At 43.6% G+C, this 14,238-nt stretch overlaps 1 protein-coding gene across 3 annotated transcripts; it reads right to left on the bottom strand.

Annotated features, from left to right (window-relative positions):
* Positions 1–1,702: 1,702 nt before the first annotated feature.
* On the bottom strand, positions 1,703–12,399 carry LOC144503820 (gamma-crystallin S-1-like). Of its 3 annotated transcripts, none has more exons than XM_078228740.1 (3): positions 12,382–12,399; positions 3,533–3,779; positions 1,703–1,971 (listed from the first exon to the last, which is right to left on the bottom strand). In XM_078228740.1, the coding sequence occupies exons 1-3, from the start codon at positions 12,397–12,399 to the stop codon at positions 1,703–1,705; spliced, it is 534 nt and encodes a 177-aa protein (XP_078084866.1). The 3 variants fall into 3 exon arrangements, with proteins under 3 accessions (XP_078084866.1, XP_078084868.1, XP_078084867.1); XM_078228742.1 differs by lacking the exon at positions 12,382–12,399 and adding an exon at positions 3,863–3,871; XM_078228741.1 differs by lacking the exon at positions 12,382–12,399 and adding an exon at positions 3,863–3,871 and having other exon boundaries at positions 1,703–1,978; positions 3,537–3,779.
* Positions 12,400–14,238: the final 1,839 nt, after the last annotated feature.

Genomic DNA, 14,238 nt, shown 5'->3' with positions numbered 1-14,238 from the left:
TGCCCCTTAACGTCCCAAGATGTGTGGGTTAGATGGATTAGCCATGTGTGACGTTACGGGGATAGGGTGGGGGAAAGGACCTGGGTAAGATACTCTGTCACAGAGTCAGTGCAGATATGATGGGCCAAATGGCCTTTTATGCACTGTCGGGATTTTATGATTCTATGATAATCAACTATACAGCTGTAACAGCTCTCCTCCCAGGCTCCAGCTGCGGGACCGCCTTGACCCGGGATATGTGCCCTTGCTCCCGATCGGCTTAGCTTCCCACCTCGACAGTCCATAGGGTCTTGCCCGATTGCATGGCCCTCAGGGAACGTCCCCTTAAAGGAGCTATGCTCCCACACTTCATCCTATAACATAGATTTATTTCACATCAATCACAAAACATACCAACCTCCGAAAAGCAAATGATTGCCACTTATTATTGAGCTGCAGTTTCTACACTGGAATAGAGACACAAACAATGATGCACATCACAGCAGAGTCCTCCGCCGCCAAGTAAGTGGTGGGCTAATCACTTTAAGCTCAGCCAATGAGGAGACAATGATTTAGCTTTGGGGATTTGCATTTAATAAATGATAATCTAAACTGGAGACTGAATCAGAGAATATGAGTGTTATAACTGGAGGCAACACAATGTGACTCCAACAACAAAAAGGGTTTATTGAACAATGATAACTATGTACACTATAGAATCTGACAGAAACATCGCACAGGAACTTGGCTATCAGTTTCTGCTCAGTCTGCACAGTCACGGGCATTCAGCCTCTGATCTTCAGGTAAGCGTTCTCCAAGGCGGCCTTCACAACACACGACAGCGCAGAGTCGCTGAGCAGAAACTGATAGCCAAGTTCCACACACATGAGGATGGCCTAAACCGGGATCTTGGATTTATGTCACACTATCAGTAACCCCCACAGCTTGCCTCCTGGACTTGCAGAATCTCACTGGCTGTCCTGTCTGGAGACAATACACATCTCTTTAACCTGTGCTTAATGCTCCCTCCACTCACATTGTCTGTATCTTTAAGACCTATTTGGCTGTAGAGATTCACATTCTAATCAGTATTCTGTAACTTGATTTTGTGTCTCTGTATGCCCTGTTTGAGAGCAGATATCCACTCCATCTGACGAAGGAGCAGTGCTCCGAAAGCTAATGGCATTTGCTACCAAATAAACCTGTTGGACTTTAACCTGGTGTTGTTAAAACTCTTACAATACTAGGCTAGTCAGGGGGAAGCATAGCAAGATGTCAGTAACTTGCGTGACATGTCCAGTAAGGTGGAATAGCACAACACTTAATCATTTAGATTAAAACTGCAGAGAATTTCTGCAATAAATCTTGTCAGAATGTTTATGAAATCTTGAGAAAGTGCCCCAGAAATTCTGAAATCAAAACAGAAGATGCTAGAAATACTCAGCATGACCTTTTTCACAAAGTATGGTTAGGTCCATCCCTCAGCATAGCTGCCTGGATGAATAAGCAAAATAAAAAAAATAAGTATCTGTTGCTACGTATTTTCTTATTTTCAATGCGATGGTCAAAATGTGTTTCTCCGTGATTATAATTGTCTCAAGGTCATAAAATGTCTGTAGTAGCAGAGGAATAGAGCCACACTACAAGGAAATGTTTAGGATAACACATTTATTATGTTTAAATGTATTTTAACATGATCAAATGTTAGTTTTCAACAAGAAATCTAGAAATCTCTCATGCGTCTGAATGATCCGATAGTTGAGTTCTGGCCACCCCAGTCACTGTATCTCCTGTATTCTCCGGGTCTCATGAAGTACTGTCGGCCTTTGTAGTTGGGATGTTCATAGAAGGTCCAGTAACCGTCCATCACATGGCAGGAGTTAATGTCACGGTAACGGAAACGATCGTAGACAGAGGGACAGTCATCCATGAATTCCATCATCTGTCCCCCAAAGTCAGGCCTCTCATAAATCCTCATCCTATATTTTCCATCTCGGTACTGGAATGGAAAGAAATGAATCATTTGGGAGGCAGGTATAAATATATCTACACAACGCTCATGAACATTATTGCAATAGTTTGTAACATTGTCTTGTAATGCTGTAATATCATCAGGGAACGCATTGGTAGCTTTGGTGAAACATCTCCAGCTAAAACATTAACTTACCTTCCCTGTTTCTGAATGTTCTCTGACCTGTTGCACATTTCTCGTATTTTTTTGTTTGGTTATCCGATATTCTTCAATCACAATTATATGAATTTATCAATATGGTCAAATATTCAATCAAGGTTATTACTATTCCAGACTGTGAGCTGGACACTTTGAGATTGAAGTCCCATTCCAGATAACCCTGGGGAATGCCAACAAGAAGTTAGCCTTTGAATATCGTTATGGGATTCGGCTGAGTACTTGCGTTTGATGGGAAATAAGGCACATATGAAGAGGAAGGGTCCAGTTAGTCCCTGTTCCACCATTATTCGAGCTCATATTTGATCTGTGACCTAACTCCATATACTTGCCTGCACCCCATATCATTTCATACCTTTGGTTAATAAACTAACAATTGATTTGACATTGATTTTCATTTTCGGAAGAGAATTCCAAACACCTATCACTCTTTGCATGTAGAAATGTTTCCTAAGTTTACTCCTGAAAGTTCCAGCTCTAATTGGTACAATATGTTTGTTAAACTCCCCAATCAGCAGGAAATAGATTCTCTCTATCCATCTTCTCTGTTGCTCTAGAGTCATAAAACGTCAAACCCCCATCGCATGTAAACAGCCTCCCAGGGCCAGTCAAGCTAATGATGCAATCACATAAAGGCTATCTTCATTACAAAAAAAAATCCAATGTGCCTTCAGCTGGATAAAACCACAGTTGAAGACATGGGTTACCCCTTGTCTGAAAGGACGTGGAAGATGGGAAGATGGTTACTTATCATCGTTTTGTTTCTGTAACTATAATTCCAACATTTAAATTCAACTCTCAGTTTTGAAACACTTTGTAATTCCATCTGTTATTTGTATTGCAGCTTCGCCAAGAGGGTTAATTTGACTACTCTTGGATACATCAACTGAGAGAGAAGTTAAAGAAAGCCAGGGGTGGGAGGACTCTATTCCTACATTTTTGGTGAGGTACCCAACAAGTGGTATCAGCCATATTAATAAATATATTGATTGCTGAATGAATTTGAGCCAGTTTTCGCTAATCTTTTTAGCATTTGCTTTATAGAGTGCTCAGGCAGTTGTTACTCTTTCCTCTCCAAAGTGCTATTTCATGGGAGAGGCATTGACAGGTCTCTGTGCTCTCAGAGAACAGAAATCTGCACGAGCACAATGCATCTTCTGCTGCTATCAGCTGGCTTTCGGGTGATTTAGGCTCCACCCACTCCCCCAGCAGGCGGGAAACAGATCAAGGTTTTTTGATTGCACAGAGTGTCATAAGATTCAACTGGTGGCCTCACTCAAAAAACGGATCTGAGACTCTCCCGTTTTCACGCTTATTCTGCACTTAGAATATTTTTGGTAAGATCGTCCCCAATGAATTTATTACTCACGTATGGGTAGGAGCGACATGACTTGATGCAGTCATTGAATCCCATCCAGCGCTGGTAGTCAGGATATTCTCCCCTGGTCAGAACATACTGGTATCCCATGTAATTGGGTTTCTCATACATCACCCACCAGTCACTCTCAACACGGATGGAGTTACAGCGACTGAAGTAGGGGGACAGGTCGGGACAGTCACTGCTGCACTCATAGTGCCGACCCTGGAAGTTCCTGTCCTCGTAAAAGATGACCTATGTGGAAAGAAGATAAAATGAAATACTTGCATTTTCCAATGAATTATTAATGATGTGAAAAATATGAGAGCTAACCTTACCTTTCCCATGTTGAGCTCACAGTTGGAAAAGCAAGAGACTGAACGTAACATCGTTCTGGACATCCAGTATTTATATGTTCGAGAGGCCATTGCAGAGACAACCTTTTGTTATTTTAAACAATCTCAAGCACACATCAGCAGAAAAAAAGAATTAAAATTGTGCACAGAGTTTGAATCAAAACACCTTTATTCAGAGCAGCGGATTGCTATTGGCTTTTTTTTGTTTTGCTTTCATGTCATTTTGATTGTGCTGTGTGAATAAAGAAACAAAGAACGATTAGCCATAGCTATTCTCAACCTAAAATACACAAAAAACTTTGAACTGTGAACTCTGCTGAGTTGATATAAGCCATACATTATTCTTTTGTGTATTAGTTATTTTACATACAAGTATAAAAAAAGTGAATAGCAGTCACATTGACTGAACATAAATTTACACAACTATTTTATGCTTTTGGCTGCAGAATCAGCAGACAATTACATTATAATACACCGTCATCTCTTTCAATCCCTCCACTGCTTTGGATATTTCACACAGTTTAACTATTCCAATACACTCCCAGCTGACATTCCACCATCCATCCAAAATCCACCTGCTCGCTTGTTAACTCCCACCAAGTTCTGCTCACCCGTCATCCCTGTGTTTGAAAGCCTGCATTATCTCCTTTTTTTAATTCATTTTAATTCATTCATGGGACATGGGCAATCACTGGCTGGCCAGCATTTATTGCCCATCCCTAGTTGCCCAGTTGAAAGTCAACCACATTGCTGTGGCTCTGGAGTCACATGTAGGCCAGACCGGGTAAGGACGGCAGATTTCCTTTCTTAAAGGACATTAGTGAACCAGATGGGTTTTTCTGACAATCGACAATGGCTTCACGGTCAATCAGTGGATTCTTAATTCCAGATTTTTTTAAATTGAATTCAAGTTCCACCATCTGCCATGGTGGGATTCGAACCTGGGTCCCCAGAACATTAGCTGAGTTTCTGGATTGATAGTCTAACGATAATACTATCAGGCCATTGCCTCCCCAGGCTAGCAACTCCCTCCTAGGCTGGCAACAACTCAATTTCAAAATTCTCTGCTTTGTTCTAAAATTGTTCCATGTCTTTGCTCCTCCATATGTTACAGTTCAGATAGCGAGTGGGTGGAGGAAAGAATTGGAGTCTAGTTTTTATATGCTTAGTATCTTAATTCACATACTGTGTGGCTGAAAAGCACCAGTCGCAGGTTTAGTCTGTTCTAGTACTGGTGGATTCCCAACCACTGCCAACCACCTGAATGTAGTAAATATACAATAAGTACATGTTCCTGTTAACTCATGAAACTCTACAATTATCTGAGATATCTCTGTTCTCTTCCAATTCTGGTCTCATTTACATATTTAATTTATTCTTCCCCCCACATTGTGCTGTGCCTTCAGCTGCTTAGGCCACAACCTTTGGGATTCCCTCCCTAACCCATTCCATCTCTCTACCTTCCTCTCCCCTTCTAAGAGGCTCTGCAATAAGCTATTTCTTGGACCGTGGGTGGGATTCTCCGGTCTCATCTGTGGTGGGACTCATTGCGGAAAATGAGACATTAACTCCATTCACTTTCAGGAGCATCGGAAAATCGCAGCCATGAGTGAGGATGGAAAAAATCAGCCCAAAGCTTATGTCATCTGTTGTAATATCTCTTATGCATCGCGATGTCAAAGTTTGTTTGATAACATTCCTTTGAATCACTTGGGACATTACCCTGCTAAAAGCACTGTATAAATGCCAGCCAACTAGATTTCATAGAATCCCAACAGTGCAGAAGGAGGCCATTCGGCCAATCAAGCCTGCACTGACAACTATCCCACCCAGGACCTATCCCCGTAACCCACACTGCTAATCCTCCTCACACCAAGTGGCAATTTACATGGCCAATCAACACAACCTTCACATCTTTGGACTGTGGGAAGAAATCAGAGCACCCAGAGGAAATCCACTCAGACAGTGACCTGAGGCCAGAATTGAACCCGGGTCCCTGGCGCTGTGAGGCAGCAGTGCTAACCACTGTGCCACTGAGCTGCCCATGATTACTATTATTTGGTTCAGGCAACATCATCACAAAGAACTGACAGTTGGATGATCTTACCCAGTTGCCTGACGATAATGTATATGTAATCCCACCAACATATGCTGATACTGCAGATTCTGGAAATCTGAAAATGAAAACAGAAAATTCTGGAAAGAACTCAAGCCTGTTTGACAGCATCCGTGGAGAGAGAGAGAGAGACTGAGTTAAAATTTCAGGTGGATGACAGTTTCTGCTGAAAAGTCATCACACTGAAATGCTAAGAAGCCTGAAGAAAATGCTTACACCTCATATTCAAATCGAGAATTAAGTCTGACAGATTGCCCAAATCCTAAATATTTGAAAAGAGATTTGACAGTGATTTCACGAGGTGAGTGTCTTGGCAACTGGAGTTGTACTGAATTATTTGTGATTATACATTCATTTGGTGAAGTCCAGCTGCACATTTATCAACATGTGGCAGAATTAGTTATGGGCTGCAAAGTAACAGCAATTTTCTTTATTCGCTTATGGGCATTGCCAGCGCCAGCTGAGGCAGTGTATATTGCTCATCCCTAATTGTCCTTGAGGGGGCAGTTAATAGTCAGCCACATTGCTGTGGATCTGGAGTCACACATAGGCCAAACCAGGTAAGGATGGCAGATATGGGCAGCATGGTGATACAGTGGCTAGCACTGCTGCCTCACATCATCAGGGACCCAGGTTCAATTCCAGTCACCGTCTGTGTGGAGTTTGCACATTCTCCCCGTGTCTGCATGGGTTTCCCCCGGGTGCTCTTACGGGGATAGAGCCTGGGTGGGTTTGTGGTGGGTGCACGCTGATGGGCCAAATGGCCTCCTTTTGCACTGTCGGGATTCTATGATTTTTTTCTCTAATGGGCATTAGTGAACCAGAAGGTTACAATTTTGCAACAATCAACAATTGTTTCATTAGACTTTCAATTCCCAATTTTTATTGAATTCAAATTTCACCACCTGCCATGGTGGGATTTGAACCTAAGTCCCCAGATCATTACCCTAGCTCTCTGGATTCCTAGTCCAGTGACAATACCACTAAGAACTGCCTTCCTGTGTGTTTAATCAGGTTGAATTTGGAGTAGTCTAAATGCGCTGAATTGGAAAGAAAACACATGTCCAGAAGTTGTTATGATAAGATCTACTACGACTGAACAAACCATTGAAAAACATGTCAAAATATTTTCCTAGATTTGGTGAAAGAGAAAGCCAAAGTCTGAAATGTTCACATACCATTTCAAAAGCTTCCTGATAACATTAGATGTGCATTTTTGTTTTACAAATTTGTTTTTTTTTTGTTCCACTTAGTCTTTGCCCATCAATGCGTGTTTGCCCATCAATGCCATAGATCAGTGAGCTTGTCTGATCTTGATCATATGATCCAACAGCACACAGAAAGATTAGACAATTATGATCGCACTATCTTTGGTGATTTCTCTTTGGCTTTCAATACTGTACAACCAGCCAAGCTTATTGGAAAACTGAAAAACTGTGATGTCAATCCTACTGATTTCCTTTACAATAGGACCTCTTGGGTGTCAGTCTCTGGGATTTACTTGGAGCCACATGTTAACAAATACTGGATTGATAAGGTGGCTAGATACTTTTGTGCTGGAGATAGTCATTACCTAGCACTTGTGTGGCACAAATGTTAATTGTCACTTACAGCACAAGTTTGAATGTTGTCCAGGTCTTGCAGTGTGTGAGCACAGAGTGGCTCAATATCTGATGAATGCAAATGGTATTGAATATTTTGCAATCATCAGCAAACATGCCTACTTTTGACTTAATGCTGGAGAGAAGGTCATCGATAAAGCATTGAAGATGGTTGGGCTCTCGACAGTATCCTGAGGAACGCCTGCCACGATATCCTGGGGCTGAGATAATTGACTTTCCACAACCACAATCACCTCACTTTGTGCGATGTATGAATCAAGTCAGGAGAGAATTTCCCGCCAATACCCATTGATTCCAGTTTTACTCGGGCTTCTTGATAGCACACTCGATTAAATGCTGCTTTGATGCCAAGGGCAGTCATTCTCACCTCAGCTCTGGAATTTAGTTCTTTTGTCCATGTTTGGACTAAGACTGGAATGAGTTCAGGATCTGTGTGGTTCTGGTGGAATCCAAACTGAGCATCAGTGAGCAGATTATCACTTGTGTAAGTGCTGCTTGATAGCATTGTCACTGACACCTTCCATCCATTTGCTGCTGATTAAAAGTGGAATGATGGGGTGGAAATTGCCCAGATTAGATTTCCTCTGCTTTTGCTGGACAGAAACAGACATGGAAAATTTTCCACATTGTCGGGGAGGTGTCAATTTCAAATCTGTACTGGGATGGCACAGCCAGGGATGCAGCTCGTTCTCGAGCTCACGTTTTCAGCATTACAGCTGGGCCCACAGCCTTTGCTGTGTTTGCTGCACTCACTCATTTCTTAATATCAGGTGGAGTGAATTGAATTGGCTGAAGGTTGGTACCTATGGTGCTGGGGACTTTTTTTACATTTGTTCATGGGATGTGGGCATTGCTGACTGGGCCAGTATTTATTGCCCATTCCTGAGGACATTTAAGAGTCAACCACATTGCTGTGAGCCTGGAGTCACATGTAGGCCAGACCACGTAAGAACAACAGATTTCCTTCCCTAAAGGGCATTAGTGAATCAGATGGGTTTTTGCGGCAATCGACAGTGGTTTCATGGTCATCAGTAGATTCTCAATTCTAGATTTTTTATTGATTTCTAATTTCACCATCTGTCCCTGGGTCTCTGGGTTACTAGTCCAGTGACAATATCACTGCACCACTGCAGACCAGACCAAGGCGAATCATCCACTCGGCACTTCTGGTTGAAGGTGATTGCAAATGCTTCAGCCTTGTCTTTTGCTCTCATGTTCTGGACTCCTCCCTCATTCAGGCTGCGATGCTCATGAGCCTTCCCCTTCCATTGGTTGTTTAATTGTCCACCACCATTCATAACTGGATGTGGCAGGACAACAGAATTTTGAATTGATCTGAGATGTTGATTGTGGAATCATTTAACTCTTCCGAAGATGTTCTATGTAGTCTGTTCTTTGGTCATGCATGCATTTTATTTTGTGCTTTGAGAAAGATTGTTCCTGACCTGCTGTCCTACATACTGCTTTGAAATCATGAGACACTAAGACCATAAAATACAGGAGCAGAATTAGGCCCTTCGCCCATCGGATCTGCTCCACCATTCAATCATGGCTGATAGGTTTCTCAACAAGAAGTTTAACAACACCAGGTTAAAGTCCAACAGGTTTATTTGGTAGCAAAAGCCACACAAGCTTTCGGAGCTCTTAGCCCCTTCTTCAGGTGAGTGGGAATTCTGTTCACAAACAGAGCTTATAAAGACACAGACTCAATTTACATGAATAATGGTTGGAATGCGAATACTTACAACAGACACCTCCAGACGCTGAAAGATGCCCTCATAAGAAAAGGATATGGCGCTAGACTCATTGATCAACAGTTCCAACGCGCCACAGCGAAAAGCCGCACCAACCTCCTCAGAAGACAAACACGGGACACAGTGGACGGAGTACCCTTCGTTGTCCAGTACTTCCCCGGAGCGGAGAAGCTACGGCATCTCCTCCGGAGCCTTCAACATGTCATTGATGAAGACGAACATCTCGCCAAGGCCATCCCCACACCCCCACTTCTTGCCTTCAAACAACCGCACAACCTCAAACAGACCATTGCCCGCAGCAAACTACCCAGCCTTCAGGAGAACAGTGACCATGACACCACACAACCCTGCCACAGCAACCTCTGCAAGACGTGCCGGATCATCGACACAGATGCCATCATCTCACATGAGAACACCATCCACCAGGTACACGGTACATACTCTTGCAATTCGGCCAACGTTGTCTACCTGATACGCTGCAAGAAAGGATGTCCCGAGGCATGGTACATTGGGGAAACTATGCAGACGCTGCGACAACGGATGAATGAACACCGCTCGACAATCACCAGGCAGGACTGTTCTCTTCCTGTTGGGGAGCACTTCAGCGGTCACGGGCATTCGGCCTCTGATATTCGGGTAAGCGTTCTCCAAGGCGGCCTTCACGACACACGACAGCGCAGAGTCGCTGAGCAGAAACTGATAGCCAAGTTCCGCACACACGAGGACGGCCTCAACTGGGATATTGGGTTCATGTCACACTATTTGTAACTCCCACAGTTGCGTGGACCTGCAGAGTTTCACTGGCTGTCTTGTCTGGAGACAATACACATCTTTTTAGCCTGTCTTGATGCTCTCTCCACTCACATTGTTTCGTTTCTTAAAGACTTGATTAGTTGTAAGTATTCGCATTCCAACCATTATTCATGTAAATTGAGTCTGTGTCTTTATAAGCTCTGTTTGTGAACAGAATTCCCACTCACCTGAAGAAGGGGCCAAGAGCTCCGAAAGCTTGTGTGGCTTTTGCTACCAAATAAACCTGTTGGACTTTAACCTGGTGTTGTTAAACTTCTTACTGTGTTGACCCCAGTCCAACGCCGGCATCTCCACATCAGGTTTCTCAACCCCATTCCCCCACCTTTTCCCCGCAACGTTTGATCCCCTTACCAAATCAAGAGCCTATCTATCTCTGGTCTCTTTAATCCTCGCAAAAACCTTCATCAACACTATGCATGGGAAACAGTAGAGCCTTGCTACCCCTGTCACTAAACTCTCTTTTCTCTCTCTCTCTCGCAGATCCTTGCAGATTGTCCCGCTTTGTGAAGTTTAGTGATATTTCAGGAAAACTTGCAGCTCAATCCTATAATAGCTTCCTCAGGACTCTTCCCTTCTCAAAGCCCATCTCCAACATGAATCACAAGGACCTTGTATCCAGGTATAAATGCTAATAAGCTATCCTCTGGATCCCCCAACTTCATTCTATCTTGGAATTGACTATACAATTTATGGTATAACCATTTGACGGAATGCGATGGCCTAGTGGTATTATCACTTGACTATTAACCCAGACACTCAACTAATGTTTTGGGGGTCCCAGTTTAAATCTGGCCACGGCAGCTGGTGGAATTTGAATTCAATTAAAGTAATCTGGAATTAAGAATCTACTGATGGCCATGAAACCATTGTTGATTGTCAGAAAAACCCCAAAAAACTGGTTCACGAATGTGCTTTAGGGAAGGAAGTTTGTCCTCTTTATCTCGTCTGGCCTACATGTGACTCCAGAGCCACTTGCAATGTGGTTGATTCTAAACTGCCCTCTGAAATGACCTAGCAACCCATTCAGTTTCATAGGCATCAGAAACATAGAAATTAGAAGCGGGAGTAGACCATTTGGCCCTTCGAGCCTGCTCCGCCATTCATTATGATCATGGTAAACCTTTGCTGTAATCCCTCTATGGAAAGGACACCCTTCCTCAGATAAGGACACCACAACTGCACACAATACTCCAGGTGTGGCCTCACCAATGACCTATACAACTGTAGCAAAACATCCTTATCCCTAAATGCTGATCAGCCAGCGATGCCCATGTCCCGTGAATTAATTTTTTTTAAATGAGAAAACCTGACATTTCTCACCTCCCCGTGACTTGTAAACTAACAGTCTATCCGTCATCAACACAGTTTGTCATTAAGAGAGGCATGTTATCAAAGTTTTCCATCTCACACCCATCAGGACAAATGCAAGAATGTCAAATTTCAAACAATCACAACAATTTATACTGCAGGGGAAATGAGTGCTGATTGACTCTGAATGTGTATGAGAAGCCAGCTGCATTAGCAACCAATTTAAGATAATCAGTCAAACTCGTGGATCCAGACTGGCTTGCCCAAAGGAGGCAGAGAGTGTGTATAAATGGGTCTTTTTCTAAATGCAGGTCGGTCACCAGTGGTGTGCCCCAGGGATCTGTTCTGGGACCCTTGCTGTTTGTCATTTTCATAAATGACCTGGATAAGAAAGTGGAGGGATGGGTTGGTAAGTTTGCCGACGACACGAAGGTTGGTGGGGTTGTGGATAGTCTGGAGGGATGTCAGAAGTTACAGAGGGACATAGATAGATAGGATGCAAGACTGGGCGGAGAAGTGGCAGATGGACTTCAACCCAGATAAATGCATAGTGGTCCATTTTGACAGGTCAAATGGGATGAAGGAGTACAATATAAAGGGAAAGACTCTTAGCAGTGTAGAGAATCAGAAGGACCTTGGGGTCTGGGTCCATAGGGCTGTTACTAACCTCTGGCAGTGACAGGAAGACATGTGAGTGGATTGGTAAACCAGGCTGGATGTGTGACAGGCAGACAATCCACTACCTGTTAACCAGCACTGGCCAAAGTTAAAATCAGACCCACACAATGCATAGAAACCCAACTGTTGAGCACACTCATCATTTTCTCAGAGTCAGTTTGATTAGAACGTACAAATCACCAATATAACTTACGTATGGGTGGGTGCGACATGACCTGACATTGTCATTGAATCCCATCCAGCGCTGGTAGTCAGGATATTCTCCCCTGTTCAGAACATACTGGTATCCCATGTAATTGGCTCTCTCATACATCACCCACCAGTCACTCTCCAATAAACCTCTCCCCAACCCACCAGTGAGGCCTAAGGCGACCCCTCCCCACCCCCGATTAGAGCAATTCATAGCAAAGTGATACTGATTTATTGACTTGGAGTAGACGGCCAATGAATGTTTGAGCAGCTCAGAGATAATGGGCCCAATTCTTTTGAATAGTGCAGCGGGCCAGGAGATAGCAGCGGGGAAGGCCAGTGGAGGGATTTGTGATCAGCATTAGGCAAATCAAGAGTCTCTCAGGCCATTTTATTAACATAAGAACATAAGAAATAGAAGCAGGATTAGGCCATCTAGCCCCTCGAGCCTGCCCCGCCATTCAATAAAATCATGGCTGATCTGAAGTGGATCAGTTCCACTTACCCACCTGATCCCCATAACCCCTAATTCCCTTACCGATCAGGAATCCATCTATCCGTGATTTAAACATATTCAACGAGGTAGCCTCCACCACTTCAGTGGGCAGTGAATTCCAGAGATTCACCACCCTCTGTCCTAAACTGACCCCCCTTTATTTTGAGGCTGTGCCCTCTAGTTCTAGCTTAATTTCTAAGTGGAAAGAATCTCTCCACCTCTACCCTATCCAGCCCCTTCATTATCTTATAGGTCTCTATAAGATCCTCCCTCAGCCTTCTAAATTCCAACGAGTACAAACCCAATCTGCTCAGTCTCTCCTCATAATCAACACCCCTCATCTCTGGTATCAACCTGGTGAACCTTCTCTGCACTCCCTCCAAGGCCAATATATCCTTCCGCAAATAAGGGGACCAATACTGCACACAGTATTCCAGCTGCGGCCTCACCAATGCCCTGTACAGATGCAGCAAGACATCTCTGCTTTTATATTCTATCCCCCTTGCGATATCGGCCAACATCCCATTTGCCTTCTTGATCACCTGTTGCACCTGCAGACTGGGGTTTTGCGTCTCATGCACAAGGACCCCCAGGTCCCTTTGCACAGTAGCATGTTGTAATTTTTTTCCATTTAGATAATAATCCAATTTGCTATTATTTCCTCCAAAGTGAATAACCTCGCATTTGTCAACATTACACTCCATCTGCCAGATCCTCGCCCACTCACTCAGCCTGTCCAAATCTCTCTGTAGACCTTCTACGCCCTCGACACGATTCACTTTTCCACTTATCTTTGTGTCATCTGCAAACTTTGTTACCCTACACTCAGTCCCCTCCTCCAGATCGTCTATATAAATGGTAAATTGTTGAGGCCCCAGTACCGATCCCTGTGGCACGCCACTAGTTACCATCTGCCAACCAGAAAAGCACCCATTTATTCCGACTCTCTGCTTCCTGTTGGATAGCCAATCCCCAATCCACGCAAACACCCTAACCCCAACTCCGTGTGACCCAATCTTCTTCAGCAACCTTTTGTGAGGCACCTTATCAAACTCCTTTTGGAAATCCAAAAACACCGCATCCACCGGTTCCCCTCCGTCAACCGCACTAGTCACATCTTCATAAAAATCCAACAAGTTCGTCAAGCACGACTTTCCCCTCATGGGTCCATGCTGCGTCTGCTTAATCGAACCATTCTTCTCCAGATGGCCTGCTATTTCTTCTTTAATGATGGATTCCAGCATTTTCCCAACTACAGACGTTAAGCTAACCGGCCTGTAGTTACCCACCTTTTGTCTATTTCCTTTTTTAAACAGCGGCGTAACATTAGCCATTTTCCAATCCGCCGGCACTACCACAGAATCCAACGAATTTTGATAAAT

The sequence above is a fragment of the Mustelus asterias genome, chromosome 14 (assembly GCF_964213995.1).
Source record: "Mustelus asterias chromosome 14, sMusAst1.hap1.1, whole genome shotgun sequence".
NCBI classification, from domain to species: domain Eukaryota; kingdom Metazoa; phylum Chordata; class Chondrichthyes; order Carcharhiniformes; family Triakidae; genus Mustelus; species Mustelus asterias.
This window is presented reverse-complemented; position numbering and strand designations above follow the sequence as displayed.